Consider the following 21,486-nt stretch of genomic DNA (forward strand, 5'->3'; position numbering starts at 1 on the left):
TTTTTAAATTAAAGTAGTAAATTACATTATAATAAAAACAATTTTATAAGCGACCTATTTTCTACAAAGCCTTCCCTATAGGAGGTCTTGAACTCATCTGCATAAGAGAGGACCGTGCAAAGTTTTAATATTATCTTCATCCAGATGAAATTAGTATTCTGGCGTTAGACGGGAGTCCATTAATTGGAAGTGAAGTTTGAGCATACTGCTATGTTACTTAGTTGAACGTATGGGGAGGAGACTGGGGATGTTTGAAACGTTTTAAATTTGATTTATTTAATATTGGTTAATTAAAAACATTGCGTTTCTAAACCTTAACATTCGAAATTCATCCACTTGAGTCATCGGCGAAAATATAATCCGATAATCCACCGTGAACAAAAAGCACCTATATTCTATAGGTTGCACGGATTTTCCTACTACAGTTGCAGTAACGCAGACACTTAGTCTCTCCTTCAGGTATGAAATTGAGCTAATTTTCTAGCACCCATCGAAGCAAGTTATTTGAAAGACAGATTGCTCACCAATATTACAAAAAGTCTGGTGCTACTGCATCTCTGTTCCGATGACACTGTAACTACTGACCCCTGTCGCAACCAGCCCCGGTATCCTCTGAATCATTTTATATGGCAAGCCTTTTCTGTACGATGATGATGTAACTTGTTACGTTACAAGAACACATCGATACATTACACCTTAAATAGGCTGTCAAAACTGGAGTGCAATGTGCATTAAAGCTAAGTAAATTTCACCTAAAAATCGCTTTATTAATTATCTCAACAGCTACAAAATTAGCAATGTCGATTTAATTAAAGATGTTCTCCTAGGGTCAAAATAAACTGTAAACTCAAAAAAGCATCAAAATGCTCCGATTCATGAAACAGCAAACTCTAAGAATTATAACACAAAATAATTTTATTACTGAAGTCCGAACACTTGACTTATCTGATAATAGTATATAGCCAGTAAAAGTATCTATACAAACACATATATATATGTCAAGAAAATCACTGAGGAAGAGTTTTAATTGACTTGTGAATTCCAGTTCGCTGCCGAGTCGAATTCATGTGAGATGTCAAATCTGCAAGGCATTGACAGAATATTAATTCAATCTTAGTGCACAAAAGATTCGGGGTATTTTTCGAGCGGCGCTTTTAGATCAATTATCAGAATAACCACATCGTAAAAATCTTCTGAGTGATTTAGGAGTACACTGTAAGTATAAACACAATCGGACAGCTATTAATTTTTTTAAATAAAATTTGTAATAAAAAGCACATTTTATTGTTTTCATTATTTTCATCTAAATATAAAATTAAATATAAGGTATCAGTTGTGGGAGTCGGAATTAAATAACGTTAGGAAACAATTTATACATTTATTGGATTTATTTATATTAACAGGACAACTGCAAAATGTTTAGCGCCTGAACAACAATCATTGACAATATTTATATTCAAGGACAAATAGAATGGCTAAAATATTGATTGTATTATAACGAGATAGTCCTACATTCGATTTTGGAAAATCATGTTTGTTTATATAATATTAGTATTATACATTATAGGTAACCAAAACTGTGGTGATTCTATTAAGATAGTTGTGTATAAATAAATAAGTTTACCTATCAAAAGTGAATGCAATGAAGAGAAATGAAATGTCTTCACTTTTGTTCTCAGTAACATGAACTGTCGCACGAGTTGAGCCGCAGACAATATTTTTATTAAACATAAATTAGTAGTTTAGTTATATGGTAAGGATAATCTAACCAAAACATATTGTTTACGTAGTCTACATATAAATAGCAAAAAGGGTAGTCGACAAAGAATTAGTCTATCTATTCAAAGGGGAACGCTGCCAGTATCTTCGGAACCTTGCCTAAAGGGAATTTAATAATACATTTAAGTAATAATTTTCCAGGTTAGTTATTGTTTGTTATATAGTTCAATTATATATTAATAAATTATTATTTATTCGATTGTCTACGTATACATATTGCGTTGTATTTATGTCATCCAAACAGATTGCCCAAATTCTTGACAATGCCCTCATTGTTGACATAACGCGTTCCCTCCATTCCTAATCCGAAAGGGGATTCTCCTTTGGTTCGAAGGAAATAAAGGCCTTTGGTGCCAGGCTTTGCTGGATAACCCATGTAACTGTAAATAAATAAAAAATGTTATATATTTGTGGTAGCCCGAACATTATGACGGAGTTTGAACACCCAGTATTTTTCTAGCTCTTTTAAGTTTTTAGTTTGGTTAAAATTATTAAAGGTTTACTGGATAATGTTGCCACTAACAGTTTTATTTATACAAGTTTAGTCTGTACTCTTTGAGCGTGTATCTTCTTAATTCTTGAATGCAAACAAACAGAGTAGTGTTGGACTAGTGGCTTCAGTGTGCGAGTCTCATCCCTAAGGGTGTAGGTACGATTCCCGGGTGTTCACCAACGGAATTTCTTTCTATGTCTAACATTCGCTCAAACGGTGAAGAAAAACATCGTAAGAAAACCGGTTTGCCTTATTCATTAAGTCGACGGCGTGTGTCAGGCACAGTAGGCTAATCACTTACTTCCCAATTAGTCACATTATCATGAAATAGATAGATCTGAGGCTCAGGATTAAAAAAGGTCGTAGCGCCAGTGATTTTAATGCAAACGTTAAAAATCGATTTGCTTATTTCGTAAGGCTAAACTAGGACATGTTACCAGCAATGAGGTTAAGGTAACTTCTGATAAAGAAAATTGTGCAAGCTATACCCATCTATCACCCTTTAAAACACGATACCATATGTAAATTAATTAGAGTAATAATGAAACTAATATTGTCTTTTTAATAGTCGATTGGCTCTTTTTTTTTTATTATTGGACCACAAAATTAGGACAAACACATGTCAACATCAACTTACATACGAAAATACAAAAAAAGCGGTGCCGTCCCTAGAACACGTGGACACGACCAGCGAAATTAGGTGAATACAATAAAGTGTCAAAACAAAAAACAAACAAAAATCTAAAAATAATAGCTATAAAGAATTAAAACACTATAAACAAGAAAAGAAATTATTGGTACTGAGTCCTAATTCTACTCTTAGCTGAGGCCAGCGAACCATGAAAAATGTCATAACTATGTGTAATATCATTATGGTGGCGACACAACCTATTAATTGGAAATTCTTTTACAAGAGTATCAGATATGAGCAGTTCAGTGATGGCCCAATGTATTCAGCGTCTCATCCCGGAAGTCGAAGGTTAGGGTTCGGCTATGCACTAATGGACTTTTCTATGTGCACATTTAACATTGGCTTGAATGGTGAATGAAAACATCGTGAATAAATCGGCTTACTTGCTTTAGAATCCAAAATTTGACAGCGTCCGTCAGACGCAGGAGGCTGATGATCTACTTGCTAATTAGATTGACAAATCATCATGATACAATTACAGAAATCTGAGGCCGTCATCACTGTTTTATTTTTATTAATATTTGAGCGGCCATATTGGAATATTAGCGATATAAAGCAGAACTTTGATAATATATTTTCAACTCATTTTACACTATCTCTACCCATATGTGAAACTTTTGTCTACTTACACGACTTCTTTTTCGCATTCCCCTTTCTTAAACGCTTCCCAATCTTTACATTTAACAGCTGGAAATGCCTGAGGATTGATTATGGATTCTCCATACAAGGGCACACAGCGAGAATGCGAGCAAGATTGGAGTACGCAGTTTGGTTGCGTTAGTCCTTGGTTTGGGAAGAAGTCTACATGACCTAAAAAAAAATAAAAAATATAATTTAGTGTGTCGATTGTAAGGAAGGTTTCCATATAGTCGAAAGATGTTCTTGATTCGACTGAACTCCCATGAAATTTCTGGTATGAACAGCATTTTACATAATTTTAGACTAAATCACAAAGAAACTGAAACATTCAAAAGTATGAATGCACTGCAATTGGAATCGTAGACAATATATACGTAGTGCCGTCTATGGTTGGATTTTTAACACCATCTAAAAAGATTACTTTTCTTAAATAGACCTTCATACTTTTCAGCCTCATGAACAATATTTTAATTGTGTATATAGTAAACACAAGTTTTAAAAGGGTGCACTTTTTACTCTAAAAGCCTACTCAAGTCAGTTACTAATCTATTAGAGATAAAGTTCTTTAGAGAATTGAGTTTTCGTTATCCGTTTTAAAGAGCTTTTCCCAAAAATATGTGGTTTCCCTTTGAGTATATGAAGGTCTTTTAATATATTTATATATGTGGATATGTTACGTAGATGACCTCTAATAGGCAACGATGGCGGAACATCGTGAAGGGCATCACATTACCACGACTACATAGCGATAGCGAAGCACCGGATAAGAGGATACTAAACATACCTAATGGTTCCTTTATCCCAAACACACCAGAATCAGTATGAATGACGTCAACGAAATCAGCATCTGTGCTTTTCAATCTGACTTCCGGGTCGACGTGGCTAAAGCAAGGTCCAGCCGGATCCAAACCGGATATCCGCCCGATCTTTTTCCCTGTTATTTTTTCAAAGGTCTTTCCAGCGAAGCCTGATATGTGGGAACCGAGGCTGTGCCCGATTAAATGGATGAGAGAGGGATCTTGACCATCTAGAACACAAATGTTTACATTGATAGTTAAAGAAATATTTATTGAGTTCAGAACATGGCTACAGAGCAGGCGGAAAATAATACATATATCAAATATCTTAGACTTTTTTCCAACTTTGACTTTGTTTCCTTTGGAGTAAAGATATAATTTGTATGGCTACCAAAGTACCAAATAGCTATGTAATTTAAAAAATATTCGGAAGATAAAAGTTCCGAAAAAGCAACTTCGCGTTTCATGAGGAATAGCGGTATCTGACAGTCGTGAAACGCAACAATAGTGTTTATCCTACCAATAATAATAGGTTATTTGGAACAGACCCGAAAACATTTATTCTTACCTAAAACTCTTTGGTTTAAATGCCTTCTTTTGTCGCCACAGTTTATCAAAGCCACGTCATTACAAGTAGTTATTTTATAATTACTATTACGTTATAATTAATGCAATGTAAGTAATTTATTACAATCCTAGTAAACTAATTAAAACATCTTCCGTCATAGTAAATCATCAAGGTAACCAAGATTTCTATTAAAATAGCTTGATGTTTGCATAAAGCATAGAACTCGTAAACTACTCATGGGCCAAGTGTATCAAAAAAATTTTTTGAAATGTAAATGTTAACGTTACGTATCTATTAAATTCTGTTGAAGTTGGTAAACCAATAAATCCATCTTCAACCTACTCAAAAATACTACAAGACTGTCGACTATCATATACAAACGGGTACATTGCTACTTTGGCCATATTGCCAAGAGAGAACCAAATAGCCTTGACAAGTTGGTAATAATAGGGAGGAGTGTAGGCAGGAAAAAGGGCCGATTGCCTACCCGTTAGTCTATTACGAGAATTATGAGTCTCAACATCCCTAAACACTAAGAGAAGCTAAGGATATCGTGGTGTGTAGGCAGCAAGTCAACCTATCACTTAGGAGTTTTCAAGACAGGAGCAACAGAATGAAGAGAGTAGACGTGTTTATTTTTAACTAAATTGAATAATAATAGTTATTTCAAATTGTATTATAAGTAACCAAACTTTTTGTCCTTCGAACCGGATGTTTAAAAAATCTAATAAATATCCAAACGTTCAAGAAACATCGAAATAGTAAATATACATTTTGAAGTTTGCTAATTTTTCTTAAATAAAGTAAAAGTTAAATTTACATCACTCCTTAAATATTTGTTGTTAAGGTTTGCGTTTGCGCATCTGTCGCAGTCTACATTAAAGAAAACTCTAGAGTCGCCTTTATTAGATCATGTTTGAAATCTTCACATCCGGAATGGGACGTGCTTTTAATAGCAATGTTGTATTAATATGCGGTTTTCTTGTTATTTTCTGCAATTAATGTCATTAAGTCTTTACTTTACTTGATTTTATTGGATATAATGTTGTTATATCTATCATTTTGTAAGCTTCTTTATTTTATAGTTTAAGCTTGAAGTTCTTTCTGCTTGTACTACTAAGAAGTACTTTTTTACTTTAAAAAATATATATTATACTAGCAGACTCGGCCAAGGGTTGCTGTGGTTAAGGTTTTTGTTATATTACATTGTAGTAAACTGTTCAAGGGAAATGGTAGAAGATTTTATGTGAAAGGTATTATAGCTTATGTTAAACGTAGGTACATACTTTCAACACAGCGCCATCTGATAGAATTTAATCTTTATTTATTTTTTTATACGTTATTACATTATTCCGTATTTGCAATAAAATAAAATTACGACCATAATTAAAGATCTAAGCTATTCTATCTTTAGTTAGACTGTGCACGGTGTGCAAATTTGATTGATATCGGTTCGGTAGTTTAGGAGTCCATAGCGGACAAACAACGTGACACGTAATTTATATATATATTAAGATTTACGTTGATGTAGTTTTAGTTAGAGTTAGAAATAATTGGTCTTAGTCGATATGTTGGTTAAACAAAAGAAGATTTTGTTAGAAATTATTTTTATTTTATTATGTAGCCTGAGCTAATGTAGATTTTGTCTAAAAATTAAGAAACTCACCGCATTTTTTAACCTTTCATTAGACCAAGTTATTTACGTTTGTATTTATTAAAAATAAAAATACTTGATTTTCATCTGTTATTAATAAATATCTTAATAATAATCTGTTATTAATATTAAATGTTGCTGAGATCAACGGCGAGGTTACAGTACTTACATTTAACCAATGCTGCTAAAACTTCAGCAAGCTTCTGGCCAATAAATCGGACATAAGTCGACGATCGAAGATACAGCCATCGAATTAATGGACTTCCATCTAACGCCAGAACACTGATTTCATCTAGAAAAAAGGGGATATTAAAATTCAGTACGGTCGTCTTATATGCAGATGAGGTTTTTTTATTTATTTCACAAATAACCTTTACAGATTATACCAATGCGGTAACTATTTAAATTTACATCACATACAAACCATTAAACAGTAATTAGATTTAAATACATATTGTTAAAAAGACGAACAAATTATTATAGTATCAAATTAAGTAAAATGTTTGTTAGTTCACTAAATAGACATTTAGAAACATCTGTTAATAGAAGACGTCGTCTATGTGGTAATAGAAGACGCAGATGTGATGCGCTTCATTCACGTTCCGCCATCGTTGCCTATTGGAGGTCATCCTTCTGCACTGATTCAGTGATTCTCCTACGGCAGACTTAATCTGATCAGTCCAACACGTAGGTGACCTGCCACGCGGTCTAGTGCCTTCCACCTTCCCCTGGGTGACAAGGCGTTTTATACGCTTACCTGATGTTAAGTGCCACCGCCTACCCATGGGCACTCTGAAGCAAATACGTTGCAAAAATCATAAGGCTTGAAAGAAGAACCAAGGAAAAGGAAACTTACGGCTCTGAAGGAAAGACCTGCTGATGTTTAAGAAGTTGTCACCCTGTGGTTTGTCGGTGAAGCCATGGGAGAAGATAATCAGTCGCTTGTCAGGCTCGTTACCTCGACTTTGCACTAACCAGCTAGCAGCATCCGTTATATTTATTGTCGCTGATCTAAATCTGAAATTAAAATAACTGTTACGACGCATGACTGTAAGTGGAGGACAGATGTTTGCATTTACTTCTCGATATCTTTTCCAGGCAAGTTAAGCCTGGCCTGCTGTGCCTACCACGTCGTCGACATATTCGACAAAACAAAATGTTTATAAGTGACATCGTATATCAATTAGAAATTATTCGGAGTTGAACTAAGGTAACTTGACGAAGAAAACTAAATCCTTGGTATGTTTTGGCCCGAGAGAATTTCACCCATCTGCTATGGGAGCTATGCAATGAGGTGCCAATTCTATAAAACGCCGAAATCTAAATAACATTGCAAAGCAAGCCCTCAACTGGATCCTCAAGGCTAAATGAGACGTAGCCGCCCAAAACAGACAGGCAATGAACCATCATCATCAGCAGCCGCGAGGAAATTAAGAGATCTGCCCAGGTCCGATGATTTTCTACGCTGAATGCTCTCTGCCCAACTTGAGGGACATATGAATTTAAGTCTAAAATGGAAATGGGCCGGCCAAATGGCCGCATTTGTGATGGCAGATGGGTCGAAAGTACCCTTACTTGGAATGGCCCAGTGGGGAAAAAAAGGAGAGGATGCCCTCCAAAAACTTGGATAGATGAAATATAAGGCACAGCAGGGAAAAAATTTAAAATTTTTCGCAAGGAATAGGGACAAGTGGAAGAATTTGGAGGAGGCCTTCACACCGTCGGAGGTCGAGTGTAAAACTTAACTAAGACATGGACTTATTGTAGGTATAGTGTACTCAAATAAAGGTTATTTAATTTATTTTATATTATTTTTTTATAACTTCTGGAAAACCTACCGACTACTATAAAGCAGAGCTAGTTTGTCAAGGTCAGGTTCCTTTTCTCCTGTCAACTGTTCATACGAAACTCCAACCAGCCTCTTGACATGTTTACCTGTGAGATTATAAATATTGTTATAAATAATTTAGACACTTGTAAGTTCCCTGTGGTGGTGTGGTAACCCTATGGTCACTTGAATCATCACGCTACATGCTTTAAATGTTCCTGTCACAAGCCTTATCATTATTTAAATAGGAGTAGTAGGGATTCACGGGTTCTGCCTCACTCGCTGCCTCAGTCAACCTAACCCCCCGTGCCGGGTTCTGCCTCACTCGCTGCCTCAGTCAACCTAACCCCCCGTGCCGGGGACTGCCTCACTCGCTGCCTCAGTCAACCTAACCCCCCGTGTGTTTCTGGCTCAGCGGCAGTCCCCGCCTAAAAAAAAAAAAAAAAAAAAAAAGAAAAAAGTTTGGTCTCTTTCCCCACTAAACAGACCGTGCTGAGTCGATAGCACTCACTCCCGAAGCGATATTTCTCTCTGTTTCGAAGTTAGGTTTTGCTATACGTTGCAAATTAATCGATTTACTAATCACCTCATAATAAGAATGTAACGTCTCGTCCAAATCCTCATTTACTAATCACCGAGTCAGTTTCGTATCCATAATTAGCAAATTACCATTACGCATACGCATTTACCTGCAAATGCACCAGGACAGATGGGAAAAGGATTTACTGAACATTAAAAATATGATTTCCGTGTTTTATGTGTTTATTTGCATTATGTTACAATACAACTTTACTAGTGTCATGTCATTTCTTGGCGAGTCATACGAAAAATTTCTGAGGTAATCTTCCAAGCTGAAACCCCAGAACTTGTAGTACAAATATACTACACAATACTCCCCACAAAAGGCAGAATAGATGTCCTGAATGCTAGCTGTATTATAGCTCCATACCCGACAATTTCTTCTTAAAAAATCCGCTATTACTCTAATAGGCTTACGTCCAAATGAATCAAAATATTCTCCAACTTTTTCGTGGTTGATATGAATAGCTACCCAATGAGATCCTGGTTGTGAGTCAGGATCGAGATTGCATATAATAAATGTGGGTAAGTGTACGTGCATTGGTAGGCGATTCGAGGGGTACACGCTATACTGGATGCTGGGATGTATTTTATGGAGACTCATTTGCAGGTTTAATGTATTCATTTTTATTCCAACGCGTTTGACCTTCTACTCTTATATATTGCACTAAATACAATTCCAATTCCTATCAATCATCCACCTCAACTAACATCTCGTTGTATTGTCATCCCAATATATGTGATATCTTATATGCATTTATTTAGAAAAGTAGGGAAACTATTAATGAGAAACCATATTTTTATTTATTATATTTCATTCCGTTTATTATTCTCAATTTAATCATAAGTACATAAAAGTCATTTCTTAACTACTATAATCCACACATACATTTCTGTTCTTATCTATTTCTATAATGTTTGAAAACTCTGCATAAACTACACAGTTAATTGTTTCAGTCAATGCGTTCTCGAATCTTACTTCCATTCTCACACTACCATGACGAATGAGATTCCAGTGAATATTAGAGTTAGCTGATAAGTCGGGGGTTAAATCAAAGGCTAGTAAACAGTATCCATCTGAGTATTGCTCCCTCGATATCCCATTACCTTCGTTAAGAAAATGTATACCGGTACCTGAGTACAGTGTGTGGTATGCGCTGGCAAATACATCGTTTGGGAATGATGGTTGTAATGATTTTGATGGTATTTGTTGACCGTCTATATATAAACTAAAGGAGCAAATACCGAAGTTTTCAAAGTTGAATGGGTTTTTATTATAACTACCATTGAAGGCGGTATTATTAACAAAACCAATGATACATCTCTTAGGAACCTGTCCTAAAAATATATTGTCCAGTGTCTTACCCTGCACACCAGATGGTATGGTCAGGACTTTCACTTCGCCTCTTGTTATAGGATATTTAGCTGTAGTAGTGGCAAGAACCTTTTGATGGGCTATTAGTATTGATGGATTAATTTTTGCTCTGCGTATTATTAAAGTTGCATCTGTGATACAGACTTTGTACTTATTATCTGCATTCTGTGACATGAGGTTAAATGTTTCTCTCGATCTCACTAATTTTATAGATAATTCGACCCCGTTAATGAGGAATTTATCTTGATTGAATATATCCCCATGTAAATGCCCAATCATTTCGACATCCTTACCATCCTTTGAAAGTTGTTGTCTTTTGTAAAAGCCCTTATTTGCCTCATTAGTTTCATTCATTTTACCAGCTGTATCCTCGTACCATAAACCACATGTCAAATGTGATTTTTTGGCAGATGATGAATAATTTAATAGAGTTTCTATGAAAGCACGATATGCATAAGTATTATTTGGGGGTGACACAAGTTTTTGGTTTAGGTAAACATCCAATTGGTTAAATAAAGAATGTAACCAATTATTGACTGGTGCCACTACATTAGCTGCATTAACTACAGAACCGTCTTGATTTTTAATTTGAGCCTTGAGATGGAGTAGTGTATGCGAAAGGTCTATGTAGTCGTCTCCTGTACCAGGTACTTGGAATTCGATGGGTCCATCATCGCTTAATGAAGAAATTGGTTTGTAGTGTATCCAGTGCCCATATTCGATACTTGTTTGTGTGGAAGGAAGAGCAAATAGGTCCAATTCAGATTTAACACACTCACATGAATGATTATGAATAAATGACATTATAATTAGTTTGAAAATATATCTTTGGAAATATTAATATTTTTGTTCCTTGTTTTCCTTAAAGCGTCTTTCTTCTTAAGAGGTGAAACTCGAATGAGCTCATTTCTATATTTTCGTCTTTTATTAACACCCGATCCAGTCATAAGTTCATCAATTTTGGTATCAACTTTGTGTTTAAGGTTAGAACTAGCACTTTTCAAACGATTTTTAATTGATTCTTTAATGGGGCGACTAGCTACAACATCTGACAAAAGCCCAATACCACTGTTAAGTGCTTCTTTTCCAATCACCTTAGCACCACTAGTGAGTAAAGGTAGCACACTTCGAAATAACCCCCCAAGAAAACTGCCGATACCATGACCACGTTGATGTAAGGCTCCTTTGTAGATTACATTAATACCAGATCCAGCTTGTTGCGAATAATAATGTTCATAAGGACATATAATAGTATCTTGAGGTGTATACATTTCAAAAAAGATATAAAGATTATATTTTTTTAAAATGAAGTTTCACACACGATGTACCGTATTGAAATGGTACCGCATTTCCCGTGGTTGTTCTTATATCTACCTCAATAACATCAAATTCTCTTCTCATAACAGGTAAATAATGTGGTGGTGAAAATATATGCATTTTATTTGAACCATATATGTATTTAGCAGGATCTAAGGGTATAATTCTCAACAGGGGTGTCATGACATCACCAACAATTTGTGGTTCTATAATATCACAATACACAAATAATTGTGATGGTAACCCTAAATGTAGATTAGCAGGGCGTTTACTGATATTTTGATTTACTAGATTGGTATCTGGCTCAAACCCAAGTTGAAAACTCAAATTAGGTGATAGAGATAATGAAATTATTGATGGATCCTTTACTGCAACAGAGACAAACTTTGACACGGTGTCCTGGCGAAAACTAACTTTCTCTTTCGAATTTAAAGCTATAAGAATATTTTGTATATTATCATAGTTGGTGGCCGGTATATGGTTCTTATACATTAGTGTGGTCTCTTCGTTATTGATGGTAGTTTTTTTACTTATGTACATAATATTTTCATGTTCTTGCACGGAGAACATAGTAGAGGGATATTGGAACTCAACTATACCTACCATCCATTCTCCTTCTAATGTAATGGGCTTAGGTAGTTTTGTAGAAAAATTTGAAGTCATATTTCCCGGAAAATATTGTGTGGAACTATTGCTGAGTAAAGTTAAATAAAAACTTTCCTTCATTGTAAAGTTTTGATAGAAGATAATAATACCCAAGAATTAAATTTGTTTGGGTACCCTTTCCACTTGACTAATGCTTCTTTTCTGAGTCCAGAGTTACGATACCTTAAGATTTTATCAATTTTATAATCAGAAGTGGGGGAAAATGTAACTTTTTGTAATTCTTTCTCATAAAATGTGCCTGTTATAGATTCATTTTCCAAATCCATCAAAGTGTATACAACACATGGTGAGCGATCTATAACTGAAGTTATAATAAATATTTCATCACTCCAATTACTTTCATAACCTTTTTGAAATGTATGTTTTTGTTTAGTAATTCTTACATGGTCACCGACTTTAAACTTGGGTAACTTTTTCAAATTTGAGTTACATGAAATTCCATCAAAATATAGATTCCTCCAAACTTTCATAATGTTTTGGTTATTAACATCACATGGTCTCATTTTTATACTAGAATGCACACTGTGATTATATGAACTAACTAAATCTTGTAAGATATCTATATAGCGATGTGTATTTTTATATGTAAAATAACGCCACATTTTCATTTTTAAAGTTCTCTGAAATCTTTCTACTATACTTGCTTTAATATCCGGATTATTTGTAGTATAATAATTTATATTTTTATTTTTTAAATAACTTTGGACATCTTTAGATACAAATTCTGTACCTTTATCTGATTGTATATGTCTAGGAACAGTTTTAGCTTCATCAAAAATGCTAGTAAAACACTGTTTTATTGTAACAGAATCTTTCTTTTTTATTGCTCTAACATACGCATATTTGCTAAAAACATCAATGACACATAAAATATACTTATATCCATTATTATCCTGTTCGTAAGTTCTTAAATCACTCAAGTCAGCTTGCCACAACTCATTAAAATTTGATAAAATGTACTTATTTCGCAGAAATCTTTTTCGAACTGGCTTATGTAACGTATATGTTTCTTGAGACTGCAACCACGTCTCTACATCTGTTTTAGAAAGTTTTCCATTCATCGCTTTTGTTAATGTATTCACATTACTGTAACCGGCAGGATGTGAAATATCATAATATATTTGATGAAGCTTTAATATGGGGTCCATTTATCCCAATCAATTTTGTTTTTTATTTTACTGTTATGATTTGATTGAGTCGGAGAAGTGTAATCGATGCTTGATTCTTGGATCGGTAGTGTGTGATGTTTTTTAAGATTGCCAATATATTTAAGTCTTTTGAGATTACCAATGTATGTCAGTGGTATATTTATATCATTTAAAAATTTTGAGAATGTTTCCCAACCGATGGGATCTGCTTTCTTTGAGGGTCTTAATGCATCATTTACTAAATCAATAATATTACTTCCAGGAATTTCTTTTCCACTAATTACCACTGTACCATATTTATTCCATTGTAATTTATCACTATGGTTTTGAATGGATTCCATCAATAATTCTCCTTTCTTTATATAAGTTTTCGGAATCAAATTTAATATGTCCTGTGTTGACAACTGAAACGAGACGTCTTTACCCAACGACGGTTGTTCACCACCTACCACTTTTTCATTTTCATTTTCATTTTCGTTATCAGTGAAATTAATTTTACCATCTTCATAAGTTTTATTATTTACTGTTTTTTCAGTAAATATTATTTCTTGAGGTTGACGTTCTACCATAGAAAAATGAAGGTATCTTTGTAAAATTTGTTGGTAAAGGGCCCATTTCTCACGATCTCCTAATTTGCTTGACATTATTTTTTCCATTTCACTGTCTAATCGACTTCGTGGTGTAACTTTATTTTCATTTTGTTGATGTGTTATTTTATCAACAAAATCGTGTTCAATAATCAGCATTTTTTTAGTATTCATAGTGGTTTATTAGTAAAACAACTTATAAGACTACTTAGAACAGTACCTAATATTATTGGAAGAAAGGAACCTCCTTTTTGAATTAATATATTTTTTCTATATTCAAAACTTTTTCCTCTGCTTACTAGCTTACGTAAGGTATTTTTTAGGTTTTTAAGTTTAGACTTCTCTGCTCCTTTCAATGGTACTTTTCCTTTCAAAACGTTATAAATACACTCACAAAGACAGTTTATTTCTTGATTATTGCAGGTTTTCAGTAATACCTTCCGATGTCTTGGTTTTAATGTGTGTAGAGCTGACAATAAATCTTTATGTGTTGTTACTCGATGATACATAGTTTAAAACTGACTCAAAATCGTTGATTACAAAGATATTTATATGCTTTCATGGTGATATATAATGTACAATAGTGAGTGTTTTCAAAAATGTTTGATTTTATCCGGTGTGTATCATCAGTATTTTGTTTTAAATCAATCATCAAATATCCGTGAGCAACTTTTGTAGCATCTGCATATGATTCTTCGATAAATTTAGTGTTCTCAGGCGAAACCTGTCTGGCTAGAAATTTAATTTGTGTTTTATCACGGGGATTTTTGAAATAAATGATGTAACTTGAATTAAGGGAAATGTCACGTTGTCCTCTTCCTTGATGAAATAAGTTTTGTGTTATATAAAAAACACTTAAATTTCTATGGTGACTTCCTTTTGTAAATATATCAACAACTCTACCGTCAGATTCTCTCATTAAATCATCTATTATTATTAAATGAGGATTTTTACCATCGAACATATGCAAATCAGGCAACCCTTGATGATAATTCACTCCAGGTATATAATATACAGGTATATATATATAGTGGCTGCATTTCATCATAACACCATGTTATTTCAGAAAAAGACTCATTCCATGCACTACCCCTATGTTTAATGAATTGTGCTACAAAGTTTGATTTTCCACATCCTGTTGGACCTGCTATGATTGCAGCAAAAGGATGAATAAAATGAATCATTTTTTTATACTTCTTTCTTCTTTGGGTATCCAAATAAAACTGAATATTTTTCTTTAAAAGATGTTATTTATACATTAAAGTTACTCTAAAATATAAATAAGGTAATATCTAAATAAAACAATAATATGAAAACATTATCTTACAAAATATTATAAAACACATAAATAAATAATAATGAGTAATGAAATTATCTACAACTAAATTTCATAAACATATTATTAATAATTTAGTTCACATTTTTCTTTTATTTTTTTTACTTGGAATTGCTAACGAGTTTATAATGGCCCAGTGGTATCGTATCTATATTATTTGGTAGAATGTGTCGCTTGGTATCATTAAAAGATAAACATGTTTTATTAATTTCTTGGGTGAAAATTATATGTTTTAACGATTTAAATCGATATATTTTACAAAATTGAATATTAAATTTATTAAATAAACATGACTTATAATTGTCTAACGTTAATTTTTTGTGACACATTTGTTAACACCCTTCGCCTTAGTAATAATTTTAGAATACAAAGTCTGTATCACAGATGCAACTTTAATAATACGCAGAGCAAAAATTAATCCATCAATACTAATAGCCCATCAAAAGGTTCTTGCCACTACTACAGCTAAATATCCTATAACAAGAGGCGAAGTGAAAGTCCTGACCATACCATCTGGTGTGCAGGGTAAGACACTGGACAATATATTTTTAGGACAGGTTCCTAAGAGATGTATCATTGGTTTTGTTAATAATACCGCCTTCAATGGTAGTTATAATAAAAACCCATTCAACTTTGAAAACTTCGGTATTTGCTCCTTTAGTTTATATATAGACGGTCAACAAATACCATCAAAATCATTACAACCATCATTCCCAAACGATGTATTTGCCAGCGCATACCACACACTGTACTCAGGTACCGGTATACATTTTCTTAACGAAGGTAATGGGATATCGAGGGAGCAATACTCAGATGGATACTGTTTACTAGCCTTTGATTTAACCCCCGACTTATCAGCTAACTCTAATATTCACTGGAATCTCATTCGTCATGGTAGTGTGAGAATGGAAGTAAGATTCGAGAACGCATTGACTGAAACAATTAACTGTGTAGTTTATGCAGAGTTTTCAAACATTATAGAAATAGATAAGAACAGAAATGTATGTGTGGATTATAGTAGTTAAGAAATGACTTTTATGTACTTATGATTAAATTGAGAATAATAAACGGAATGAAATATAATAAATAAAAATATGGTTTCTCATTAATAGTTTCCCTACTTTTCTAAATAAATGCATATAAGATATCACATATATTGGGATGACAATACAACGAGATGTTAGTTGAGGTGGATGATTGATAGGAATTGGAATTGTATTTAGTGCAATATATAAGAGTAGAAGGTCAAACGCGTTGGAATAAAAATGAATACATTAAACCTGCAAATGAGTCTCCATAAAATACATCCCAGCATCCAGTATAGCGTGTACCCCTCGAATCGCCTACCAATGCACGTACACTTACCCACATTTATTATATGCAATCTCGATCCTGACTCACAACCAGGATCTCATTGGGTAGCTATTCATATCAACCACGAAAAAGTTGGAGAATATTTTGATTCATTTGGACGTAAGCCTATTAGAGTAATAGCGGATTTTTTAAGAAGAAATTGTCGGGTATGGAGCTATAATACAGCTAGCATTCAGGACATCTATTCTGCCTTTTGTGGGGAGTATTGTGTAGTATATTTGTACTACAAGTTCTGGGGTTTCAGCTTGGAAGATTACCTCAGAAATTTTTCGTATGACTCGCCAAGAAATGACATGACACTAGTAAAGTTGTATTGTAACATAATGCAAATAAACACATAAAACACGGAAATCATATTTTTAATGTTCAGTAAATCCTTTTCCCATCTGTCCTGGTGCATTTGCAGGTAAATGCGTATGCGTAATGGTAATTTGCTAATTATGGATACGAAACTGACTCGGTGATTAGTAAATGAGGATTTGGACGAGACGTTACATTCTTATTATGAGGTGATTAGTAAATCGATTAATTTGCAACGTATAGCAAAACCTAACTTCGAAACAGAGAGAAATATCGCTTCGGGAGTGAGTGCTATCGACTCAGCACGGTCTGTTTAGTGGGGAAAGAGACCAAACTTTTTTGTTTTTTTTTTTTTTTTTTTTTTTTGTAGGCGGGGACTGCCGCTGAGCCAGAAACACACGGGGGGTTAGGTTGACTGAGGCAGCGAGTGAGGCAGTCCCCGGCACGGGGGGTTAGGTTGACTGAGGCAGCGAGTGAGGCAGTCCCCGGCACGGGGGGTTAGGTTGACTGAGGCAGCGAGTGAGGCAGAACCCGTGAATCCCTACTACTAATAGGCAAGTAGGTATTAGCCTTCTGTGCCTGACGCACGCCGTCGACTTTTTGGGTCTTTCCGAGGCAATTTCTTCACGATATTTACAGTCACCGCAATGAGCATGCGTATTTAATATTCGCTCCAATGGACTTTCTATATGTGCAGGAGCCGGGGATCGAACCTACGACTTCAGTAATGTGAGTCGCCGAAGGCGAATTGATTAAAATTAAGTTAAGAGTTGAAATCGCTCTGAAGTAACGCGTTAGTCGGGTCCACTTTGCGTGGCTATATTCAATAAAATAAATATGTAAATTCTTACATTGTGAAGAGCCAACCGATACGAGCGATTCTTCAATTGGATGCTTAGCAGCCGACAACTCCCTTCCTATTCCCTGCCCTATCAAATCCACTATATTACTCCCCTGCTGCGCTGAAGACAGGGAAAGAGCTGTCAAGATTAGTGACAGCGCGCTTCGGGCGTCCCATGAAGTTTTCTATGAATTGAATGAAATGAATTTTAAATCAAAATCTACAAATTTATAACGTGTGCTCTAAATTTGGAAGTATTTTATTCAGCAAAAATATCTTAAAGACGTCCATTAAAAATATACTATTCAAATACGTAAATAAAATTATATAAAAAAATACTTAGCTCGGTAGGTATATAAGGAATTTCAATACCTAATATCTAATACATACCATGTTTTTTAGTCCGTCGCGCAACTGTAAAGTATATATTTCAAAATATCAATAATTATTCTTAGAAATTAAAACTACAAGCACCAAATTATGTGACAGCTACTTCATAGTGGAGTAGAGTAGCAAAAATTATTATTAGTAAAAACTTAAGGCCGCCATCGCATCTCAAACCTCCCGTTGTTGTTGTCCATGTGCGAAGGTAAACAGTTAATATTAAGTGCTGCTCGTTTGCCCTTGTCCCATAAAACAAAATCTCAAAACACAAGTGCACCGCCTTCAAACTCAGTGGATTAATATTCGCAATAGAATAAAGCATCGCAAACATTGACACACACAACTTACACCATCTTGGATAAATCTATACCAATTATACGCATCATCTTCAGTCAGTTCCATTGGATGACTTAAAATAATAAATTTTCATTTAATTAAACAAAAACGATAAAATAATATACAACTAATTCACCTATTTACGGTTTAAGGCGGTAAAAATACTAAATGATTAATATTAATAATACCTACTATTTAATAATTCTTCTAAATCATACTATCTATTTTGAATACTTTATTTTTATTAAATATCCGTTCTCTATTCAAAACTATTTACACCTTAATATAATTAATGAAAAAGTTTATTTTTAGAATATTCTAAGGCCTAGTAGACCAATCTATATAAGTAGACATCATGTCATCGTGAGTCGAGACTTCTATAAAACTTTTGAGTCTGACATATTATGGGAAACGTACTTAGCCTTTAGTCTCGACTATGACTATGATACCCAGCTCTTTAAAGAACCAATGCAATAACAGCCTTAGATTTCTGTATCTTTGTTTTCTTAAAGTGTGCATTTTGTGCCTTACACAGGTTCGATTTAGCTAACCATTTAAGACAGCATTCCATTTTTAGGCTTTAGGCATCCCAATTACTTCACAATGACCTTACGAGCGAGTGTTAAAAGGGCACTAGTCCAATGGTTCACAGCCGTAATTCAGAACGCACGCACGTAAAGGCAGACTTAAACCACTAGGCTAACACTTTTGTTGTAACCTATTTGCCTAGTATTCAATTAATACTATTACAAGCCTTTTGCCTAAGCAAGCAGATAAAAAACATAAAAGATTTATATGATTGTCATTTCATGTCAAACGAAGAACAGATGAACTGTACACCAATCACAATCCATCTAAACTCTCCTCATTTCATTTATTGGTTTTCATTCTCAGTTGTAAGTTGGTAACACTGAAAATGTTTAGAACTGGCCAGTTAGAAACATTACTAATGAAAACTTTTTTCGAATGTGTAGACGATGATGTGTAGAGAGGAACGGAGATTACTTTGAAAAACAATAAAAGTATTGTCAACTTTCTACATTAAGCCGTTTTTCATTTTCTTAAGACTTTCGCAAATATCTACACCCTCAGAACCCACCAGAGCAGTTCATATTAATAAAACAAACAAAATAGTAGCAAAATCTGTCATAATCTCGGCCAACACCCTCTGTCTTCTTTGCCGATGAGTAGGGATGCCAACAGGTTCGAATTTAATGACGTGGAATAAATGATACCATGATGATCTTATGTTCCAAAATAAACGTATTTTTTTATAATTTTTTAATATTATACAATTTAGGCCTACATAGTAAGTGTAAGAGTGCCCTAATTTTCGATTAATAAAAGTAACAAACACAAAATGTAAGTATCTTCTTCCTCTGATAACGATGTTTATAGCTCTGTATAAGAAAGTAATGTTCTTGGTAAATTAGATCGTAAATACAGGTACTAAAAAGTAACAAAACCATACAAATCCGAAGTAAAATGTCAAATATGTTTTAATACTACTATTACTATAATAATGCCTGGGTCAAATGAGAAGGTCCAAAACTTATAGTTGGATCATTTTTGTGACAAAATCCAAAACCAGTTTTATAAGTACATATTTTATAAGTAAATGAGAAGCACATGTTTTTCTCGAGAATTTATACTTATACAAAGCTGTAAAAGGACAGTATACCGGATTTACACACATATCACTATTTTAAGACGCATGCATGGTCAGTGGAATTGAATATCGGTATAATCGGTCACAACTTGTAATTAATTAGTATTTAAAAATTGTGTATCAATTTTATGTTCTATCTGAAAATAAATCGCATTACAAAGTAATCAAACAATATTTAGGTTGTTTTATTGAAATTATTAATGACGTATGTGATTTTTATTAAAGAAAATTTTAAAATATAAAAACTACTTACTATAACGTGCGACTGTCAATGGTAAAAAAAACAATTCTACTTGCTAGCTAAGCACATTGAGAACAACACGCACACTGAGGAATTGTTGGCAAAAACTGTGGTATTATACGCAAGACATCGTATTTAGGGTTCCGCGAATCTTTGAATATATGTTTATTCATAACTAGCTTCCAGGCGCTTCTTGTATTTATCAAAGGTTATTTCAATGATTACGTGTAAACATTTGTAACATTACTATAATTTAATGTACTTGAAAATCAATTAAGCTCTCATGAAAATAAAACCCCACATTTATTAATAAATCTTTTGAAATATTTTACGACACTACAAAGTTTCAGCAGTACATGACGCAGAGACGATCAAAACTTGGAGATGCTGATGGTGATTGGTAACACAGAAGACAAAACATTAGGTAGACGACCACCAACCACATGGACCGATTAACTGGAAGACTGAACGTCCCCAAACCACGTACTGTCATTAAATAGGAATGGACAGAAGCCGGTGGAAACACACTGTCCCGTCCAGATGTTTTGTTGCTCGACACGACGCTCAGACGGAAGAGAGAGAGGTTGTCTCTCTTTTGAGTCTAAATATATTTTTATATATAATAATCTACATTTGAGCCAATCTACATATAAACCTTCCCAGTGGGAAGAATTTATTTTGTAATGTGGTGGTATGCAGCTACGAATAACCTAAACTTGTAAACATTTTGGATAGGAGTAGCCAATGTTAACTTGAATCAATCTGAATTGATATCAAAACTTTTTGCCATATCAATAATTTAGGAGAAATAATTCCTTTACGAATGATGTGAATCGTTCTTGTATGCACTTTCATATGCAATGGGCATTACTAATTTAACCTAA

At 34.0% G+C, this 21,486-nt stretch overlaps 1 protein-coding gene across 2 annotated transcripts; it reads right to left on the reverse strand.

Moving 5' to 3' along the window:
- Positions 1 to 1,906: 1,906 nt before the first annotated feature.
- On the reverse strand, positions 1,907 to 20,719 carry LOC110996388 (pancreatic lipase-related protein 2). Of its 2 annotated transcripts, XM_022264028.2 has the most exons (10): positions 20,615 to 20,697; positions 18,705 to 18,765; positions 18,363 to 18,386; positions 17,983 to 18,157; positions 8,460 to 8,556; positions 7,478 to 7,638; positions 6,791 to 6,913; positions 4,387 to 4,629; positions 3,593 to 3,773; positions 1,907 to 2,159 (listed from the first exon to the last, which is right to left on the reverse strand). In XM_022264028.2, exons 2-10 carry the CDS (start codon positions 18,756 to 18,758, stop codon positions 2,012 to 2,014), a joined length of 1,206 nt encoding a protein of 401 aa, XP_022119720.1. In that variant the 5' UTR covers positions 18,759 to 18,765; positions 20,615 to 20,697; the 3' UTR covers positions 1,907 to 2,011. The 2 variants fall into 2 exon arrangements, with proteins under 2 accessions (XP_022119720.1, XP_022119721.1); XM_022264029.2 differs by lacking the exon at positions 18,705 to 18,765 and having other exon boundaries at positions 20,615 to 20,719.
- Positions 20,720 to 21,486: the final 767 nt, after the last annotated feature.

Source organism: Pieris rapae, chromosome 5 (assembly GCF_905147795.1).
Source record: "Pieris rapae chromosome 5, ilPieRapa1.1, whole genome shotgun sequence".
Classification (NCBI taxonomy): domain Eukaryota; kingdom Metazoa; phylum Arthropoda; class Insecta; order Lepidoptera; family Pieridae; genus Pieris; species Pieris rapae.

What these genes read in the sequence shown, in the direction of transcription:
- LOC110996388 (XM_022264028.2), bottom strand. Translation starts at nt 18,758, where the DNA reads ATGGAACTGACTGAAGATGATGCGTATAATTGGTATAGATTTATCCAA. An exon ending in GCGACGGACTAAAAAACATG is followed by an intron (nt 18,158 to 18,362) that starts GTATGTATTAGA and finishes TTCAATTCATAG; the next exon opens with AAAACTTCATGGGACGCCCG. An exon ending in ATCGGTTGGCTCTTCACAAT is followed by an intron (nt 8,557 to 17,982) that starts GTAAGAATTTAC and finishes ATAATCTCACAG; the next exon opens with GTAAACATGTCAAGAGGCTG.